The following is a 15,317-nucleotide window of genomic DNA, read 5'->3' on the forward strand; positions in this document are numbered from 1 at the left end:
GGCAGAAGACAGTCCCTGGGAAGCTTTAAACAAATACAGTGGCCCAGAAATGCCGTTTCAGTTGGGGTGTGAGGAAACTAAGCAGGGGGATTTCTTGTAAAGCTCTCCACAGTGTGCAGCCAGGGTTGAGAACCCTGAATCTGGGCGGAACTGTTACAAGGGAATCCTAGGAAGGTAGATGATAAACCTTCTGGTTAGACGGGTATGCCTCAGCCCATTTACAGCAATGGATCCACAGAGCAACTCTGCAAGGTGGATATTCCCACTACGCAGATGAGAAACCTGAAGCTCAGAGATTATGACTTGCTCAAGGTCACCCAGTTAATCAGAGGCAGAGCTAGGGCTTAACGCAAGTCTTCTTTGACTCCAAAACCCTTGCCGCCTCTTTAATTCTTCAGGCAAATTTCCATTTCCTGTAAGGGATGATGACCTCTGCCTATCAGAAAGGGCCCACGGCTTTTCTCCAATATGGGAATAACAGGGTGAAAGTCCTCTGGTGAACTGGACTGCTTGGTCCTCACCTGGTCCTTCCTATGGGAGAGGCGCTGGTGGCAGCAGCCATAGAGGGCCGCCACCAGGAGCAAGAAGGATGCCATGCAGACAATAGTGATGATCAGGGGCATGCTGAACCGGTCCTCCATCTCTTCTGGTGGTCCTTGACCCCCAAACTGCATGTCTCTGACTCCCACCTGGCCAGGAAAGAGAAAGTGACAGAGCAAAAAACAGGTTCCGGGTCCCTCTCTCTCTCAGAACTCCCGTTCACTTACGAGCTCTTCCACTTGGGGTTTGGGGGGCCTGTTCCACTGCCCTGCTGTCCCCTTTTATCCTCCCATCTAGATGCTTGCAAACCAGAGGTTCCTCAGCAATGAGAAACAGTGGAAACGGGGAACCATGGGCTTCCGAGGGACAGGCTCCTGACCCAGTCTGTCCCAGCATGTGGGGCCGTCTACTTACGCCTTCTAGCTTGTCCCAGTCATTTTTCAGCAACTTATAAATGTCCGTGGGTTGGAGCTTTGCTGAGGGGGAGAGGGAGAGATGCCGCTTCAATGGTCTAGCTCAGAGAGACATGGCAGGGACAGAGGACTTCCTGTTCCTCCGTCTCCTGAGCGGTGTCTCTTCTCGTGCAGGTGACTGAGAGTTGACAACTGACCCATCCTGTGGCTCCTGTCACCCCCCTGCCCCATTCCCACCCCAGACAGGCCTCCCTGCCCTTGCCCTCAACTCACTGATGATAGTAATTTGTTTGATGTCCACTTCCTGGGCATGTGAACCAGGAGCCATCTCTATATGGCACTCATCTTGAGTTTTGTTGAAGGAGGATTTTACTGCTTGGCACAACACCTCGACCAGTTTGTGATTTGAAGCAACTGCGTTCTGTTGTGGGGAAACAACAGGTAATTCCTTGGGGATCACAACAGTGGCCTAGGCTTGTGGGGCCGCCCTTGCAAGCTAAGGTCAGGACAATGCTGTTGCCAGCTGTGAACCGATTGCCTGGACTGGCGGGTCACACGCTCTCCTCCTGGGCCAGCCCCTGCCTTCTCTGGCTCAGGTGGACATCTCCTCCCTCGTCCTCCCGTCCCGCTTATCTCATCTTGGTTGAACAATGCCATTCCCCCGAGTGTGCCCCTCTTTCTCAGAGCTCTTTAAGCATCACGATCTGCTGCCTGTCATCATTTCTCTCCCCTGGAAGGACCCACGGAGGCACTGCCAGCGCAAAGATGCCAATGAACCTGCATTCACCAGCCCTTGATGCTGAGTTCAGAGACCTCAGGAGGGGAAGTGCCCGGCTCTCCGCTCAAGGTCATCCATCCCAAAGTTGAAACACTTGCCTGTTCCCTCGGCTAAGACTAAAAACATAAATAGGCTGACAAGAGAAGGGCAAGGCCATCACTGCACAGGGGGACTTGGGAGTGTCTGAAAGACGCACAAGGACATCTTTGAGGGGCTTCCTCTATATTTCTAAGCAGAAAGAGCATGGCTGATGTGGCTTTAGGGCTGAGGGTGAGGAAGTGAAGTGTGGGGAGCTTTTACCCAGTCATCCAGAGGCACCCCAAACTGGTGTTTCTCTGACCAGACTTTGGAATAAGGATACCAGATGAAGAATAGGACTCTTGCTTTGGCTTGTCCCACAAACCATCCCTTGGGTTTTCTACCTGGCATTTCCTTAGGCCTACTAACTCCCCAGCCCTGCTGCCAGGTAAAGATGCAGGGCTTTCCTCTTCCCATTTATGGCAAAAGAAGGCTTACCACCAAACACATCCCTGCCAAGTTTCAGCCAAAAAGAGCCGGAGGAAAGGCTGGGCAAGTGTCAGTGTCTTTCTCACCTTGTCCAACAAGCCCAATCCCAGGAAAACCCTGCTCTGTTTGAAAACTCCAGCTTTTCTATAGTTCACTTGGAAAATTCCAGCAAAATGGACACCCGAAAGAAAACAACTGCAGAAAATAGGTAGCATTAAAGTATCGTAAACCCAAGTTTTCCATGCTGCTTGCTTTCACTTTCTGGTTCCTAGGGGTGTTTGCAAAATAGCCACTGACCAGGAGAGGGCGGCAGTGAGCCATCCATCACCAGCACTCACTCAGGCCTCAGCTACTGAGTAAGCGCTGCAGCAGATATCCCCAGACTAAAGCCCTTAATCCTAGGGAGACTGGCAGTCTGAAGGCAGTGGACAACACGGCTAAACTCTCTCTTTCATGCAAACGCACTCACACACGTGCTGACACCATCTCCCTCAAACAGTACACACACACACCATCCTGAGTGGAAGAACAGCTGTTGGCAACGGCTCCCCTGGGTTAGAGGCAGGCCATCAGATAACATGGAGCAGGAAATATAAAACCACAGACTCTTAGAACAACGAAAGTTAGGCAGACTAAGCCTCTTCTTTTCAACTGAGGCCTCTGAAGCCCAAAGAGATGGGCTTTAACAAAGCCACATCCTGAACTGGAGGCAAGCAAGAACCAGGGCTTGGGTCAGACTCTCAGAAGTGAAAGCTCAGGAGACCTGGTATTTCTGGCCTGTAGCAGCCCTGTGGGCGGGGCTTCCTTTAGAGAAGCTGGTTCTGACCCTCCGTAAGATTGGAAGGACCAAAAACAAGGGCAGGAAATGAACACATCTCTCAGCTCCTTTCTACAAGGAACACTCCATTCCCTTCCACTTTGAGTAATCCTGGAGCTAAACCGCCTTTGCAGGATACAGGTCAGGGTGGGGCTCAGATGAACAAGGTACTCACACAGCTGTTGGCGTTGGAGATGTTCAGGGAGAGTTTGCTCTCATTCAGCTTTTCAGGAGGATGGCACTGGATCTGAAAGAAGCCACTGGGATTAAGGGCCAGGCTTAACTTGATAGGATCTCGTCTTTGAATCCTCCCTCCCTCCCTCCCTTAGGTGCTTCCCTGGTGGCTCAGAATCTGCCTGCAATGCAAGAGACCAGGGTTTGCTCCCTGGGTCGGGAAGACTGCCCTGGAGGAGGGAATGAATCCCATGGACAGAGAAGCCTGGCGGGCTACAGTCCATGGGGTTGCAAAGAGTTGGACACAACTGAAGCGACTGAGTACACACACTGTTAGGTGGGTGACACCAAGCAAGTAGCTCCGGGCAAGCTGGGAGCTGGCCAGCTGGGGCCTGACAGCCAGGTATGTTACTGGTTATCCCGCTGTCTAAGGCCGAGTCCAGCAAAGCCAGAGACAGTGGGTGAATGATACTGGCTCCTCACACCCCCACCAGGGGCTCTGGGAAGGGAAGGGTAGAGATGCTCTTCCTGGAGTCCCTTTCTCTCCGAGTCTGGGCTCTCTTACCTTCCCTATATTTGTTAGAATTACTGAGGTGGGAGAAGGCGTGCTGGAGCTTTGGGGGGCATTTGATGTCAACTGAGTGCTGGAGATGGTGGATCTCCTGACAAGAGATGTGGTCCCACGTCCCCGTGAAGAGCCTGTAGGTTGCTGAACTCCAGTGGCGACAGTGACAGCTGGCGTCTCACTGGAGGTGTGTTGAGTTCCTTCAACTGCGACCTGTGTTTCTGTAAATGGGGAAACAAAGCTTATGAGGAAAGGTGAGTAGTTGAAACAGAAAAAAGATAGTCTTTTTCTGTTCTTAGTTTTCTGAGGTTCTTTAGTCTTCCCCCACCCCACTTTGGCTTTACAGACCACAGGCAAAAGGAGGCAAGCTATGAGAAAGAGGAGGTAGATGGATGAAGCCAGTTCCCATAACCTATTACAGGATGAGCAGATTGGATGAGCCGGTGTAGGAACCCAAGAGAAGAAGTATCAACAGCAGTGACAATGCCAGCAGCAAATGTCAACTGAGTAACTGCTTCATGTCAGGGTCCTAAGAGCTTCACAGGTACTTCCTTCTTCAGTCCTCACAGTGACTCTGAGGAAAGTACCATAATTACTCCTTTCATAAACAAGGAAGTGGAGGCTCAGAGGAGCTTGATGCATTCCCCACCAACAAGTGGCAGAGCAGGGCCTGGAGTCCAGGTTTATCCAGCTCAGGGCCCCTGCTCTCACACAGGACAGACTTCACCATGTACCCACATGACATGGCAGCGGGGGCAGGGGGGGGGCGGTCCCTCGAAATGCGAATGCTCAGATTCACACCAAGGAATTCTGATTCAATAGATCTCAAATGGGCCACGAGGCTCATGATCCATCAGTGAGGTTTGAAATGAATTTACTGGACTAAGACTAGCACTTAAAAAAAAAAAAAAAGGAAAATTCTCCACTGGGCAGTTCAAAACCTCAAGCTCTCATCACAACACACAGCTCTGCTGGCCACTGCTCACCACTGGATGGGAAACAGACTGAGCGAAGGTGGTACACGATCCTTAACCCACATCATGAATCTCCACCTTCTAGTCAAACAACGGTACAGACCATAGACATCTGAAAGTTTCTTTCTGCTTCAAAAAGGCAACACTTACTCAGTGTGGTCACCTGAGCTGTGAAGGTGGGACTTGTCATCCTGCCTAAACTTGTAGTTACGGTCATTTTGTCTGATCCCTCAGGGAAACTCCCTGTGGGCTCTGAAGTCCCAGGAGCCGAAGTCACAGGGCTGGGGCTAGGCTGCTGAGTGCTTGAGAGGTTGGTCGAGGAGGACAGAATAGGAGAGATGCTTGGGATGATAGTCGGATCTGGAGATGTGGAGATTTTCTGACTGCCTTCCTTAGCAGTCACGCTGTCTGTGGTCACACTGTGGGTAGTTGGGATTCTGGATGTGGGTGAATCATTCATTGCATTCCGGCTGCTCGTGCTTTCAGGACTTGCTGAGACTGTGGTTGATGTGGTTGTAGGATCTTCAGTAGTTACAAGAGTGGTTTCATTGGCTGTGGCAGTTGGGCTTTTCTGGGCTGAGGTTGACGCCACAATGCTGGCCGGTGCTGCGGTCACAGTGGATGTCTCAGTGGATGTCGGGGCTGTACTGCGTTTGAATGGGGTTGAATTCGATGTCTGATCACTGGCGGTTGTGGATGTTACCGACTGCTTTGTGCTCGTGACAGTTGAGCTTTGTTCCTTGGTTGTCCCTATGGACAAAGACAACACAGAATCAATTAGGGTATTAGCTGGAAGTCTTTCTCTCTCCGTTGCTCCAGCTCTTCCCCAGGATCCAGAGGCCTTACTCTCATCCCTGCCATTTTTGCTCAAGGGTTTGGGCCCTTGATGTGTCCAGATTTCTCTGGGGTTCAAGAAGCCTCTAAGAGGGAGGCTGCGGAGAAAGCAGAGGAAGTCAAGAGAAATTCTGCTCCAGAGAAGGACTCAGCACCCAGTCCCACTGCCTGTCGGAACCTGCAGTGAATTCTCTGCCCTCCCCATCTGGCCCCAGACACACACTGTTAAAGGTTTCCACACCCCAGCACAGAACCCTCATCATCCCTGCCTCCTCCCAGACCCAGGAGCTTGCAGAAAATGCAACAGACTCACACATATCCAAGTACCCTGTTCTAAACATGGCATGAAGGACCTCTGTTCCTCTGGAAAAATATATCTAGAAGGAGAAACTGGAAAAGTGAAATTACACAAATTGTACTTAAGGACAACTGTGAGAAACACTGAGGGGTTCTCTTTGTCTAGCATGGGAGCTCAATTTTGTCAAGGGGTCAGGGATTGAGCATATTAAAAAGCAGAGACATTACTTTGCCAACAAAGGTCCATATAGTCAAAGCTATGGCTTTCCCAGTACTCATGTATGGATGTGAGAGTTGAACCATAAAGAAGGCTGAGTGCCGAAGAATTGATGCTTTTGAACCGTGGTGTTGGAGAAGACTCTTGAGAGTCCCTTGGACTGCAAGATCAAACCAGTCAATCCTAAAGGAGATCAGTCCTGAATATTCATTGCAAGGACTGATGCTGAAGCTAGAAATCCAATACTTTGGCCACCTGATGCAAACAGCCAACTCATTAGAAAAGACCCTGATGCTGAGAAATATTGAAGGCAGGAGAAGAAGGGGATGACAGAGGATAAGATGGTTGGCTGGCATCATTCAATGGACATGAGTTTGAACAAGCTCTGGGAGATGGTGAAGAATAGGGAAGTCTGGCATGCTGCAGTCCATGGGGTTGCAAAGAGTCAGACATGACTGAGACTGAATAACAACAACAGGGATTGAGTGAGGGAACAGTTAAGTGACAGGTTCAGGCCCTGGGATTACAATGGAAAGTAAGACACAGATGCTTACTTGTGCGGCCCTAAAGTTCTAGGACTCACAACAGATTTCCCAACCTGGGGATCCGACATAGGGACTGAGAACCCCCAGCAGTATTTGATTACAGAACTTCCACAGGACTGGGGAAACAGACTCTTGGAGGGCACAAACAAAATCTTGTGCACACCAGGACCCAGGAGAAAGGAGCAGTGATCCCACAGGAGACTGAGCCAGACTTGCCTGTGAGTGTCCAGGAGTCTCTGGCAGAGGTGTGGGTTGACAGTCACCTGCCATGGGATCGGGGGGCACTAAATACAACAGTCCTGGCTAAAGTCCTTCTTAAGGAGGTCACCATTACCACCATTATCCCTACCATAGTTTGGCCTCAGGCCAAACAGGGAGGGAACACAGTCCTGCCCATCAACAGAAAATTGGATTAAAGATTTACTGAGCATGCCCCCGCCCATCAGAGCAAGACCCAGATTCTCCCACAGTCAGTCTCTCCCATCAGGAAGCTTTGACAAGCCTCTTATCCTTATCCATCGGAGGACAGACAGAATGGAAACCATAATTACAGAAAACTAACCAAACTGATCACATGGACCACAGCTTTGTCTTAACTCAATGAAACTATGAGCCCCATGCTGTGTAGGGCCACCCAAGACGGACGGGTCATGGTGGAGAGTTCTGACAAAATATGGTCCACTGGAGAAGGGAATAGCAAACCACCTCAATATTCTTGCCTTGAGAACCCCATGCATAGTATGAAAAGGCAAAAAGATATGACACTGAAAGATGAACTCTCCAGGTCAGTAGGTGCCCAATATGCTACTGAAGAAGAGTGGAGAAATAACTCCAAAAAGAATGAAGAGACGGAGCCAAAGCAAAAACAATGCCCAGTTGTGGATGTTACTGGTGATGTGAAGTAAAGTCCAATGCTGTAAAGAACAATACTGCACAGGAACCTGGAATGTCAGGTCCATGAATCAAGGTAAACTGGAAGTGGTTGAACAGGAGATGGCAAGAGTGAACATTGACATTTTAGGAATCAGTGAACTAAAATGGACCAGAATGGCCAAATTTAATCAGATGACCATTATATCTACTACTGTGGGCAAGAATCCCTTACAAGAAATGGAGTAGCCCTCGTAATCAACAAAAGAGTCTGAAATGCAATACTTGGGTGCAATCTCAAAAATGACAGAATGATCTGTTTCCAAGGCAAACCATTCAATATTACAGTAATCCAAATCTATGCCCCAACCACTAATGCCAAAGAAGCTGAAGTTGAACAGTTCTATGAAGACCTACAAGACCTTCTAGAACTAACACCAAAAAAAAAAAAAAGATGTCCTTTTCATCATAAGGGACTGGAATGCAAAAGAAGGAAATCAAGAAATCCCTGCAGTAACAAGCAAGTTTGGCCTTGGAGTACAAAATGAAGCAGGGCAAAGGCTAACAGAGGATGAGATGGTTGGATGGCATCACCAACTCAATGGACATGAGTCTGAGTAAACTCTGGGAGTTGGTGATGGACAGGGACACCTGGCCTGCTGCAGTCCACGGGGTCGCAGAGTCGGACACGACTGAGTGACTGAACTGAACTGATGGTTTTTCCAGTAGTCATGTATGGATGTGAGAGTTGGACCATAAAGAAAGCTGAGGGCCAAAGAATTGATGCTTTTGAACTGTGGTGTTGGAGAAGACCCCTGAGAGTCCCTTGGACTGCAAGGAGATCCAAGCAGTCCATCCTACAGGAGATCAGTCCTGGGTGTTCATTGGAAGAACTGCTACTGAAGCTGAAGCTCCAATACTTTGGCCACCTGATGAAAAGAACTGACTCATTAGAAAAGACCCTGATGCTGGCAAAGATTGAAGGTGGGAGGAGAAGGGGATGACAGAGGATGAGATGGTTGGATGGCATCACTGACTCGATGGACATGAGTTTGAGCAAGCTCCAGGAGTTGGTGATGGCAGGGAAGCCTGGCGCAAAGAGTCAGACATGACTGAGCGACTGACCAACAACAGAGAATTAAACGTCACATTCTGGTGACTCCATGGAGGAAATGAATAAGGAAGTGATGCAGAGAACAAGGAAGTGATGCTGTTAGAGAGTTAAGGAAAAGCGCCTCAGGGACACCCATGAATCTAAGGCTTGAAGGACAATAAGGCGAGAGCTATGTGAAGAAGGTGAGGAAAAGTGTACCAGGGAGAAGGAAAGAACCTGCAAGTCCCCAAAGGAGGGACAAGAGCTCAGAGAACACAAATCTGAGTGCAGTTTTCTGAGTGAGGGGGGGTGGGCAGGGCCCAGAAAACTTAGGGCCTCACAGTAAAGGGACTAACATGCTGTCCAAACCGTAGGGTTTTGGGAATAAAATGGAAGCTCTCTTAAAAACTGTATCCCATGTAAAATGAGGCATAAGATCACCCTCCTTAGCCCAAAATAAGGATTTGGGATTTTAAGTGCTCAAAAAAGTCACTGAAGGCTTTAAAAAGCAAACAAGTTTGAGAGGGTGATTTACAAAGACACATCCCCTTGCTGCTCTGGGGAACACGGACGTGGAGATGGGAAGAGAAGAAGCTGTTACAGTAATTCAGATGAAGTGGGTAATAGTCATCTGCAGCAAGTCCTTGACACAAGAGCCAAAACAAGGATGGATTCAAGACTGTATTTTGGAGAAAGAGTCAACTACTTGCTGATGTACCAAGGGAGGGGAAGAGGAGAAGTCAGGATGACTCCTGGTTTTCTGTTTTGAGCAGAAGGGAGAGAGAGCTGGGACTCAGCGAAGTGGACTCTGGCCATTCTACATAGCCGATCAGAATCTGTAACCTAGTTCTATGCTTGGAGAATTCCCCACACAGTTAAGACTGATGGAAGCAGGATTTGCCTCTTGTTACACTACAGATGCTGAAAAATGCCAGCCTCCCTTATGACTAGAGCCTAAGTATGCACTAAGCTGCTATGAATGAGTCACTTCCACCCGGGCCAGAGAGTGAAGGGGTGGTCAACTATGAGGAACCCTGAGGCAGGAGCGGCAGAACCATGACCAGGTGTGAGCAGCTGCAGAGGTGAGTCGAGAGTCTACAGCCAAAGCTGAGGCATCTGGGTCCTTGGCATCGGTGAGCAGCACTGCCTGTTCACACAAGTTCTATAAGCCTGTCTCAGATAATGTTAAGGGTGACCCTAAATGTGGTCTTCATCAGGGCTTCCCTGATGGCTCAGTGGTAGAAAATCCACCTGCCAATGCAGGAGACCTGGGTTCGATCCCTGAGTGGGGAAGATCCCCTGGAGGAGGGCATGACTACCCACTCCAGTATTCTTGCCTGGGAAATCCCATGGACAGAGGAGCCTGGTGGGCTACAGTCCACAGGGTCACAAAAGAGTTGGGCACAACTTAAAGACTAAACAACAACAAAATGTGGTCATCAGCAATCCCAGCTCCTTCATAAGCTGGAGAAGGACCCAACAGCTTTCATGTGTGTGTGCATGAACACACATACATTTTGCTAGTGAGAATCAGAAATTTGCATTAGGAGTGACTCAGGCAATAGAAATGTGAGAACTAGTTTCTCAGCCTTACTGGGGTTAAAGGTAAGTGGAATTCTGCAGACATGAAGTGACGTGACTTTACTATCCTACAGCATTTCACAGAGAGGCAGTCACAACATCACCCACCATCTAGAATGAAGTGCCCGTAAAGTGGCTTTGGCAGGACTGAGTGGCTACTGTCATAGAACAATATAAAGGGCATGCATAAAAGGACATGTGGTAAAAATCAATGTAGTGTTATGATTTGACAGTGGCACTTCTTATAACTGATCATATCAGAGCACCTTTCTGGCAAAAAAATGAGATTGCTGGAGAGGAACATCAGCATATTTAATAAATTAAGGATGTAGGGTGGGGTGGTTACTTCTTACAAAGATGACTAGCTGAAAGCAGAGGTTTTCAAACCCCAAACTGTTGATATTTTGGGCTGAATGTATGCATGCTAAGTCATTTCAGTCGTGTCTGACTCTTTACGACTCTATGGATGGTAGCCCACCAGGCTCCTCTGTCTATGGGATTCTCTAGGCAAGAATACTGGAGTGGGTTGCCATGCCCTCCTCCAGGGGATCTTCCCAGCCCTGGCATCAAACCTGTGTCTCTTACATTTCCTGCATTGGCAGGTGGGTTCTTTACCACTAGTGCCACCTGGGAAGCCCTTTGGGCTGGATACTTTTGTTATGGAGGTGGTCCTATGCAGTGCGGGATGTTTAACAACATCCCTGGTCTCTAGCTACTAGATGCTAGTAAGACACATACTACCCTTCCTGGTTGGGATAACTGGCAGAAGACGCGGGTTCAATCACTGGTCAGGAAACTAAGATACCACAAGCCACGGATTAACTAAGTCCACACACCACAACCAGAGTCAGTCGGCTGTGGTGGAGGATCCTACATGACCCAACAAAGATCCTGCAAGAAGGATCCTGTGTGCCACAACTGAGACCCAACACAGCCAAATAAACAACTAAAAAAAAAGGGGGGGCAATCTGCGATGGATCTTACTTGGAAGACTCAACCACTTTTCTCCTGTCTGATGACGCAGTTTCTATCCTGCTTCAAAACTCAATAACCTCACTTGAGCTCGATGACAAAGAAAGCTATATCCTTTCATCATCTCTACTACTCTTCATTTTTTTCAAACCTGTGATAACAGTCAGATGCCTGAGAAAGACAGTCTAACCCAGAAGAAGGCTTCTACCTAAAAAAAAATCGGCAAAAAGTCTAGCAAATAAGCCTAGTTGATAGACTGTAAGGATGCTAGATCAGAGAAGAATAATCACAATTTTTATCAGGTTGAATTTATCAATATGGGTATGCATACCAGGGGTCTGGGACCATCATGCTGACTCAACCGGCTGCAAGAAGTACTAATTGTTTTCTTAGCTGGTTGACTGCAACCTGAACTTAATGGTAGTCTACATATTAAAGTTGCCAGAAATTCTCTGGAATAATGAATAGGAAGAAACCAAAGTCTTAGAGAAGTGTTCCAGGGGTTTATCATGTATGGTCTGCTTGCTCACACTCTCTGTTCCTTAAGAGAGCTCAAATGACACTCTCTTCATCAAGGTTTTGAGAAACACTGTACTTCACGTGCTCTAAAAAGGACATCTTTTCATGTCTCTGAGCTGAGGATGAATTATAAATTATTTTAAGGCACACTCTGGCAGTGTTTTTTCTCCCCCACATGGTTCGTAAAATATAGTGCGTTTTATCTTTGATGGTGTTTTGGATTTTGATTAAACTTGGTGTGTTGTTGAGGGGAATAGGAGCATGTTATTCTGACTGTTCATCAGCCTGGTATGCTGGGAGGTTGTTGATATTTCTGCTAGCAATCTTGATTTCGGCTTGTGATTCATCCAGCCTGGGATTTTGCATGACGTACTCTGCATGTAAGATAAATAAGCATGGTGATGATATACAGCTTTGACGTACTCTTTTTGCAATTTGGAATCAGTCTATTGTTCCATGTCCAGTTCTATTGCTTCTTGACCTGCGTATAGGTTTCTCCGGAGGTAGGTGAGGTGGTCTGGTATTCCTATCTCTGAGAATTTTCCACAGTTTGTTGTGATCGGTCAAAGGCTTTAGACTGCAAGGAGATCAAAACAGTCAATCCTAAAGGAAGTCAGCTCTGAATATTCACTGAAAGGACTGATGCTGAAGCTGAAGCTCCAATACTTTGGCCACCTGATGCAAAGAGTCAACTCATTGGAAAAGACCCTGATGCTGAGAAAGATGGAGGGCAGGAAGAGAAGGGGATGACAGAGGATGAGATGGTTGGATGGCATCACCGACTCAATTGACATGACTTTGAGCAAACTCCAGGAGATGGTGAAGGACAGGGAGGCCTGGTACGCTGCTGTTCATGGGGTGGCAAAGAGTCAAACACGACTTAGTGACTGAATAGCAATGACAATGACATGCTGGTAGGAGATGCTGCTGATTTCAGTGGGAATGGACAGCACGTTCCCTGGGTAGCGGGGCCTGAGCAGAATTTCATTTCCAGGAAAAAAGTGGGTACCATACCCTTGTGGCTCGTTCCCTCGGGCTTCCCTTGTGCCTCAGCTGGTAAAGAATCCACCTGCAATGTGGGAGACCTGGGTTCTATCCCTGGGTTGGGAAGATCCCCTGGAGAAGGGAAAGACTGCCCACTCCAGTATTCTGGCCTGGAAAATCCTCTGGACTGTATAGTCCATGGGGTTGTAAAGAGTCGGACACGACTGAGAAAGTCCTTCTCTTCTACCGTACCCTAGCATGACTCAGAAATTGAACGACAACCACCATATCCTAGGCAGCAGGACCAGCATGGTGATCAGGGTAGTCTAATGAGGGGACCTGGACAGTGGCGAATAATCATGTGTTTTTTAGGATCAAAATGGATTAAAGTGCTACCTCTGAGCCCAGCAAACTGAGACCTAGGCTGAATCACCACAGTAGAGAACACAAGCAGCTGCTCATCCAGTTATCAGGACTGAATCTTTTCACAGACTCAAATGATGTGATGATAGCAAATGAATGAAGGACAATAGCAAATACCAACACAGTTAAAAACTGATTTTTAAAAAAAGGCTAATAAAGCAGTAAAACCTTTAATGAGGATGACCAAAGGGGAATAACAACCCAGAAGGGCATAAATACAAAATATGAGGCATAAACCCAGTAATATATTTATAATATAGGCCATTATGAGCAGATGCTATCAAGTTTGAGGCATGTTTCTCCACCCTTAAACAGTAAAAAGCTGGAGAAACGGAAAATTAATGACTTTTCTTGAACCCACTGGCAAACTCGGGTCATGGGCAAACAACTACCCTGAAAACTGGAGAGTCAACCACAGGGAGAAACCAGACTCAAGTGTTTGCTTACAGGACAGAATTTGGCAAGATTAAAGTTAACATGTTTAATGAATTGCTAAAGGCTGACCCTGGGCTCCTGTAAAAGTGGAAACGTGAGAACTGCCAAAACCGAAAGCTTCACACACTTGTAGAGGCTCCCCCAGCACCAGAAACACCACCCAGAGCTGGTAAAGATGCCCAGAGACAGCCTTGAGAAAGTTCCCCCGTGGGGCTGGCTGCAGAGAAGAAAGAGCAGTGAGCACTGACACTCTACCTAGCCCCCTATCCCCTGGGGGAATAAAAGCCTGACTTATCAGTGGACATCAACCAAATCTATGGCCTGAGGCCACTGGTGGGAACCCCACCACAGCGGGTGAGGGAAACGATAGGCACCGATGAAACACCAAGGAGATGCTGCCCAGATCCATCGCCCCTCTCCCTGCTGGGAGACAAAGGCATTAAGCATAGCCTGAAGGAAGTGGTGGAAACCCACTGTAGCTGGGGAATGGAACAAGAAAAATAAAAAAGCTCTTTGCCCCAGGAGAGGGCAGGAATCCATGCTAAGTCCAACAGGATTTCTAGAAAAGAGACAGGAACACTAGCAAAGCCCGCACCCTCCAGCCCCAGGTTCCAGTGCCTTTGCAAACATCTGGGAATATGCTTCTACCCTGCCATGAACTCAAAATGCTAGCATGTGTGAAGATAAGTGGAGTATAGCTGGAGGGGGGCTGCCAAAGTCAGGCTCCCTGGGAGCAGCAGAAAGGAAGACTAACAGGCAAGCAGGGACGCGGACCAAGGTCTCACCTGTGCAACATCAAGTCAGGGGTTTGCTGCTTTGTTTTGTTTTTCGTTTCGGTTTTGTTTTTGATGGGCACCATTTTTTAAGTCTTTATTGAATTTGTTACAATATGGCTTTATGTTTTGGTTTAAAACACCTGGGATCTTAGCTGCTCGACCAGGGATCGAACCTGCACCCCCTGCATGGGAAGGCAAAGTCTTAACAGCTGGACTGCCAGGCAAGTCCCCAACATTAACTTAAAAGTTAAAAAGTCAGCCCCACTGATTAGATTAACATAAACCCTCACGCTGAAGACACAGCAGAAGAGAAGCCGTGCTTCAGGCAACCGCTGATCCACAAAGGGAGTTGCACAACCTGTGGCTCCTTTCACTTATTTACCCCATTTTGAGGTTCATCCATGTTGCGGCACGTGTCAGTTTTTTATTTTTATTGCCGAATGATAGTCCATGGTAGGGATAGTCTACATTTTGTTTTTCCGCTCATCAGCTGATGAACGTTCAAGCTGTTTCCACTTTTTAGCTATTATAAACAGTGCTGCTCTGAACGTCTGTGTACAAGTTTTTGTGTGGATGTTTCATTTCTCTCGGGGCTATACCTAGGAGTGGAATTTCTGGGTCACATGGTAACTCTATATTTAGTGTTCTGAGGAATGGCCAAACAATCTTCCAAAGTGGCTGCACCATAGTCCATGCCCACCAGCAGTGTATACAATGCAAGATGAGCCTGGAACATCTTGTAACAACAGAAAGTAAAGAAGCGCTTAAAAAAAAAGACAAAAACAAAATAGTGGGCAAGTCCAGCTCTCAGGGAACCAACCTGAGAGCTCCCAACAGGCAAACCTGGAAAACTCTGATCAACAAAATTAAAAAAGATGGGACTGAGGGCTTCTCTGGTGTCTCAGTGGTAAAGAATCCACCTGCCAATGCAGGAGACACCAGCTTGATCCCTGACTCGGGAAGATCCCACGTGCCGCAGAGCAACTAAGTCCATGAGCCACAA

General features: G+C 47.8%; 1 protein-coding gene across 2 annotated transcripts in view; it reads right to left on the bottom strand.

Annotated features, from left to right (window-relative positions):
* The window catches only part of PODXL (podocalyxin like), a 49,455-nt gene that overhangs the window by 4,525 nt on the left and 29,613 nt on the right, over positions 1-15,317 (bottom strand). The window contains exons 2-7 of one of the 2 annotated variants that reach the window (XM_061415401.1): positions 4,919-5,518; positions 3,795-4,015; positions 3,231-3,302; positions 1,227-1,374; positions 955-1,016; positions 522-689 (exon numbers count right to left, since the gene is read on the bottom strand). In XM_061415401.1, the coding sequence (XP_061271385.1) occupies positions 522-689; positions 955-1,016; positions 1,227-1,374; positions 3,231-3,302; positions 3,795-4,015; positions 4,919-5,518 (1,271 nt within the window). Of the gene's footprint in view, positions 1-521; positions 690-954; positions 1,017-1,226; positions 1,375-3,230; positions 3,303-3,794; positions 4,016-4,918; positions 5,519-15,317 lie in introns of those variants that run through there. The other variant, XM_061415402.1, reaches the window with a different exon arrangement.

Source organism: Bos javanicus, chromosome 4 (genome assembly GCF_032452875.1).
Source record: "Bos javanicus breed banteng chromosome 4, ARS-OSU_banteng_1.0, whole genome shotgun sequence".
NCBI classification, from domain to species: domain Eukaryota; kingdom Metazoa; phylum Chordata; class Mammalia; order Artiodactyla; family Bovidae; genus Bos; species Bos javanicus.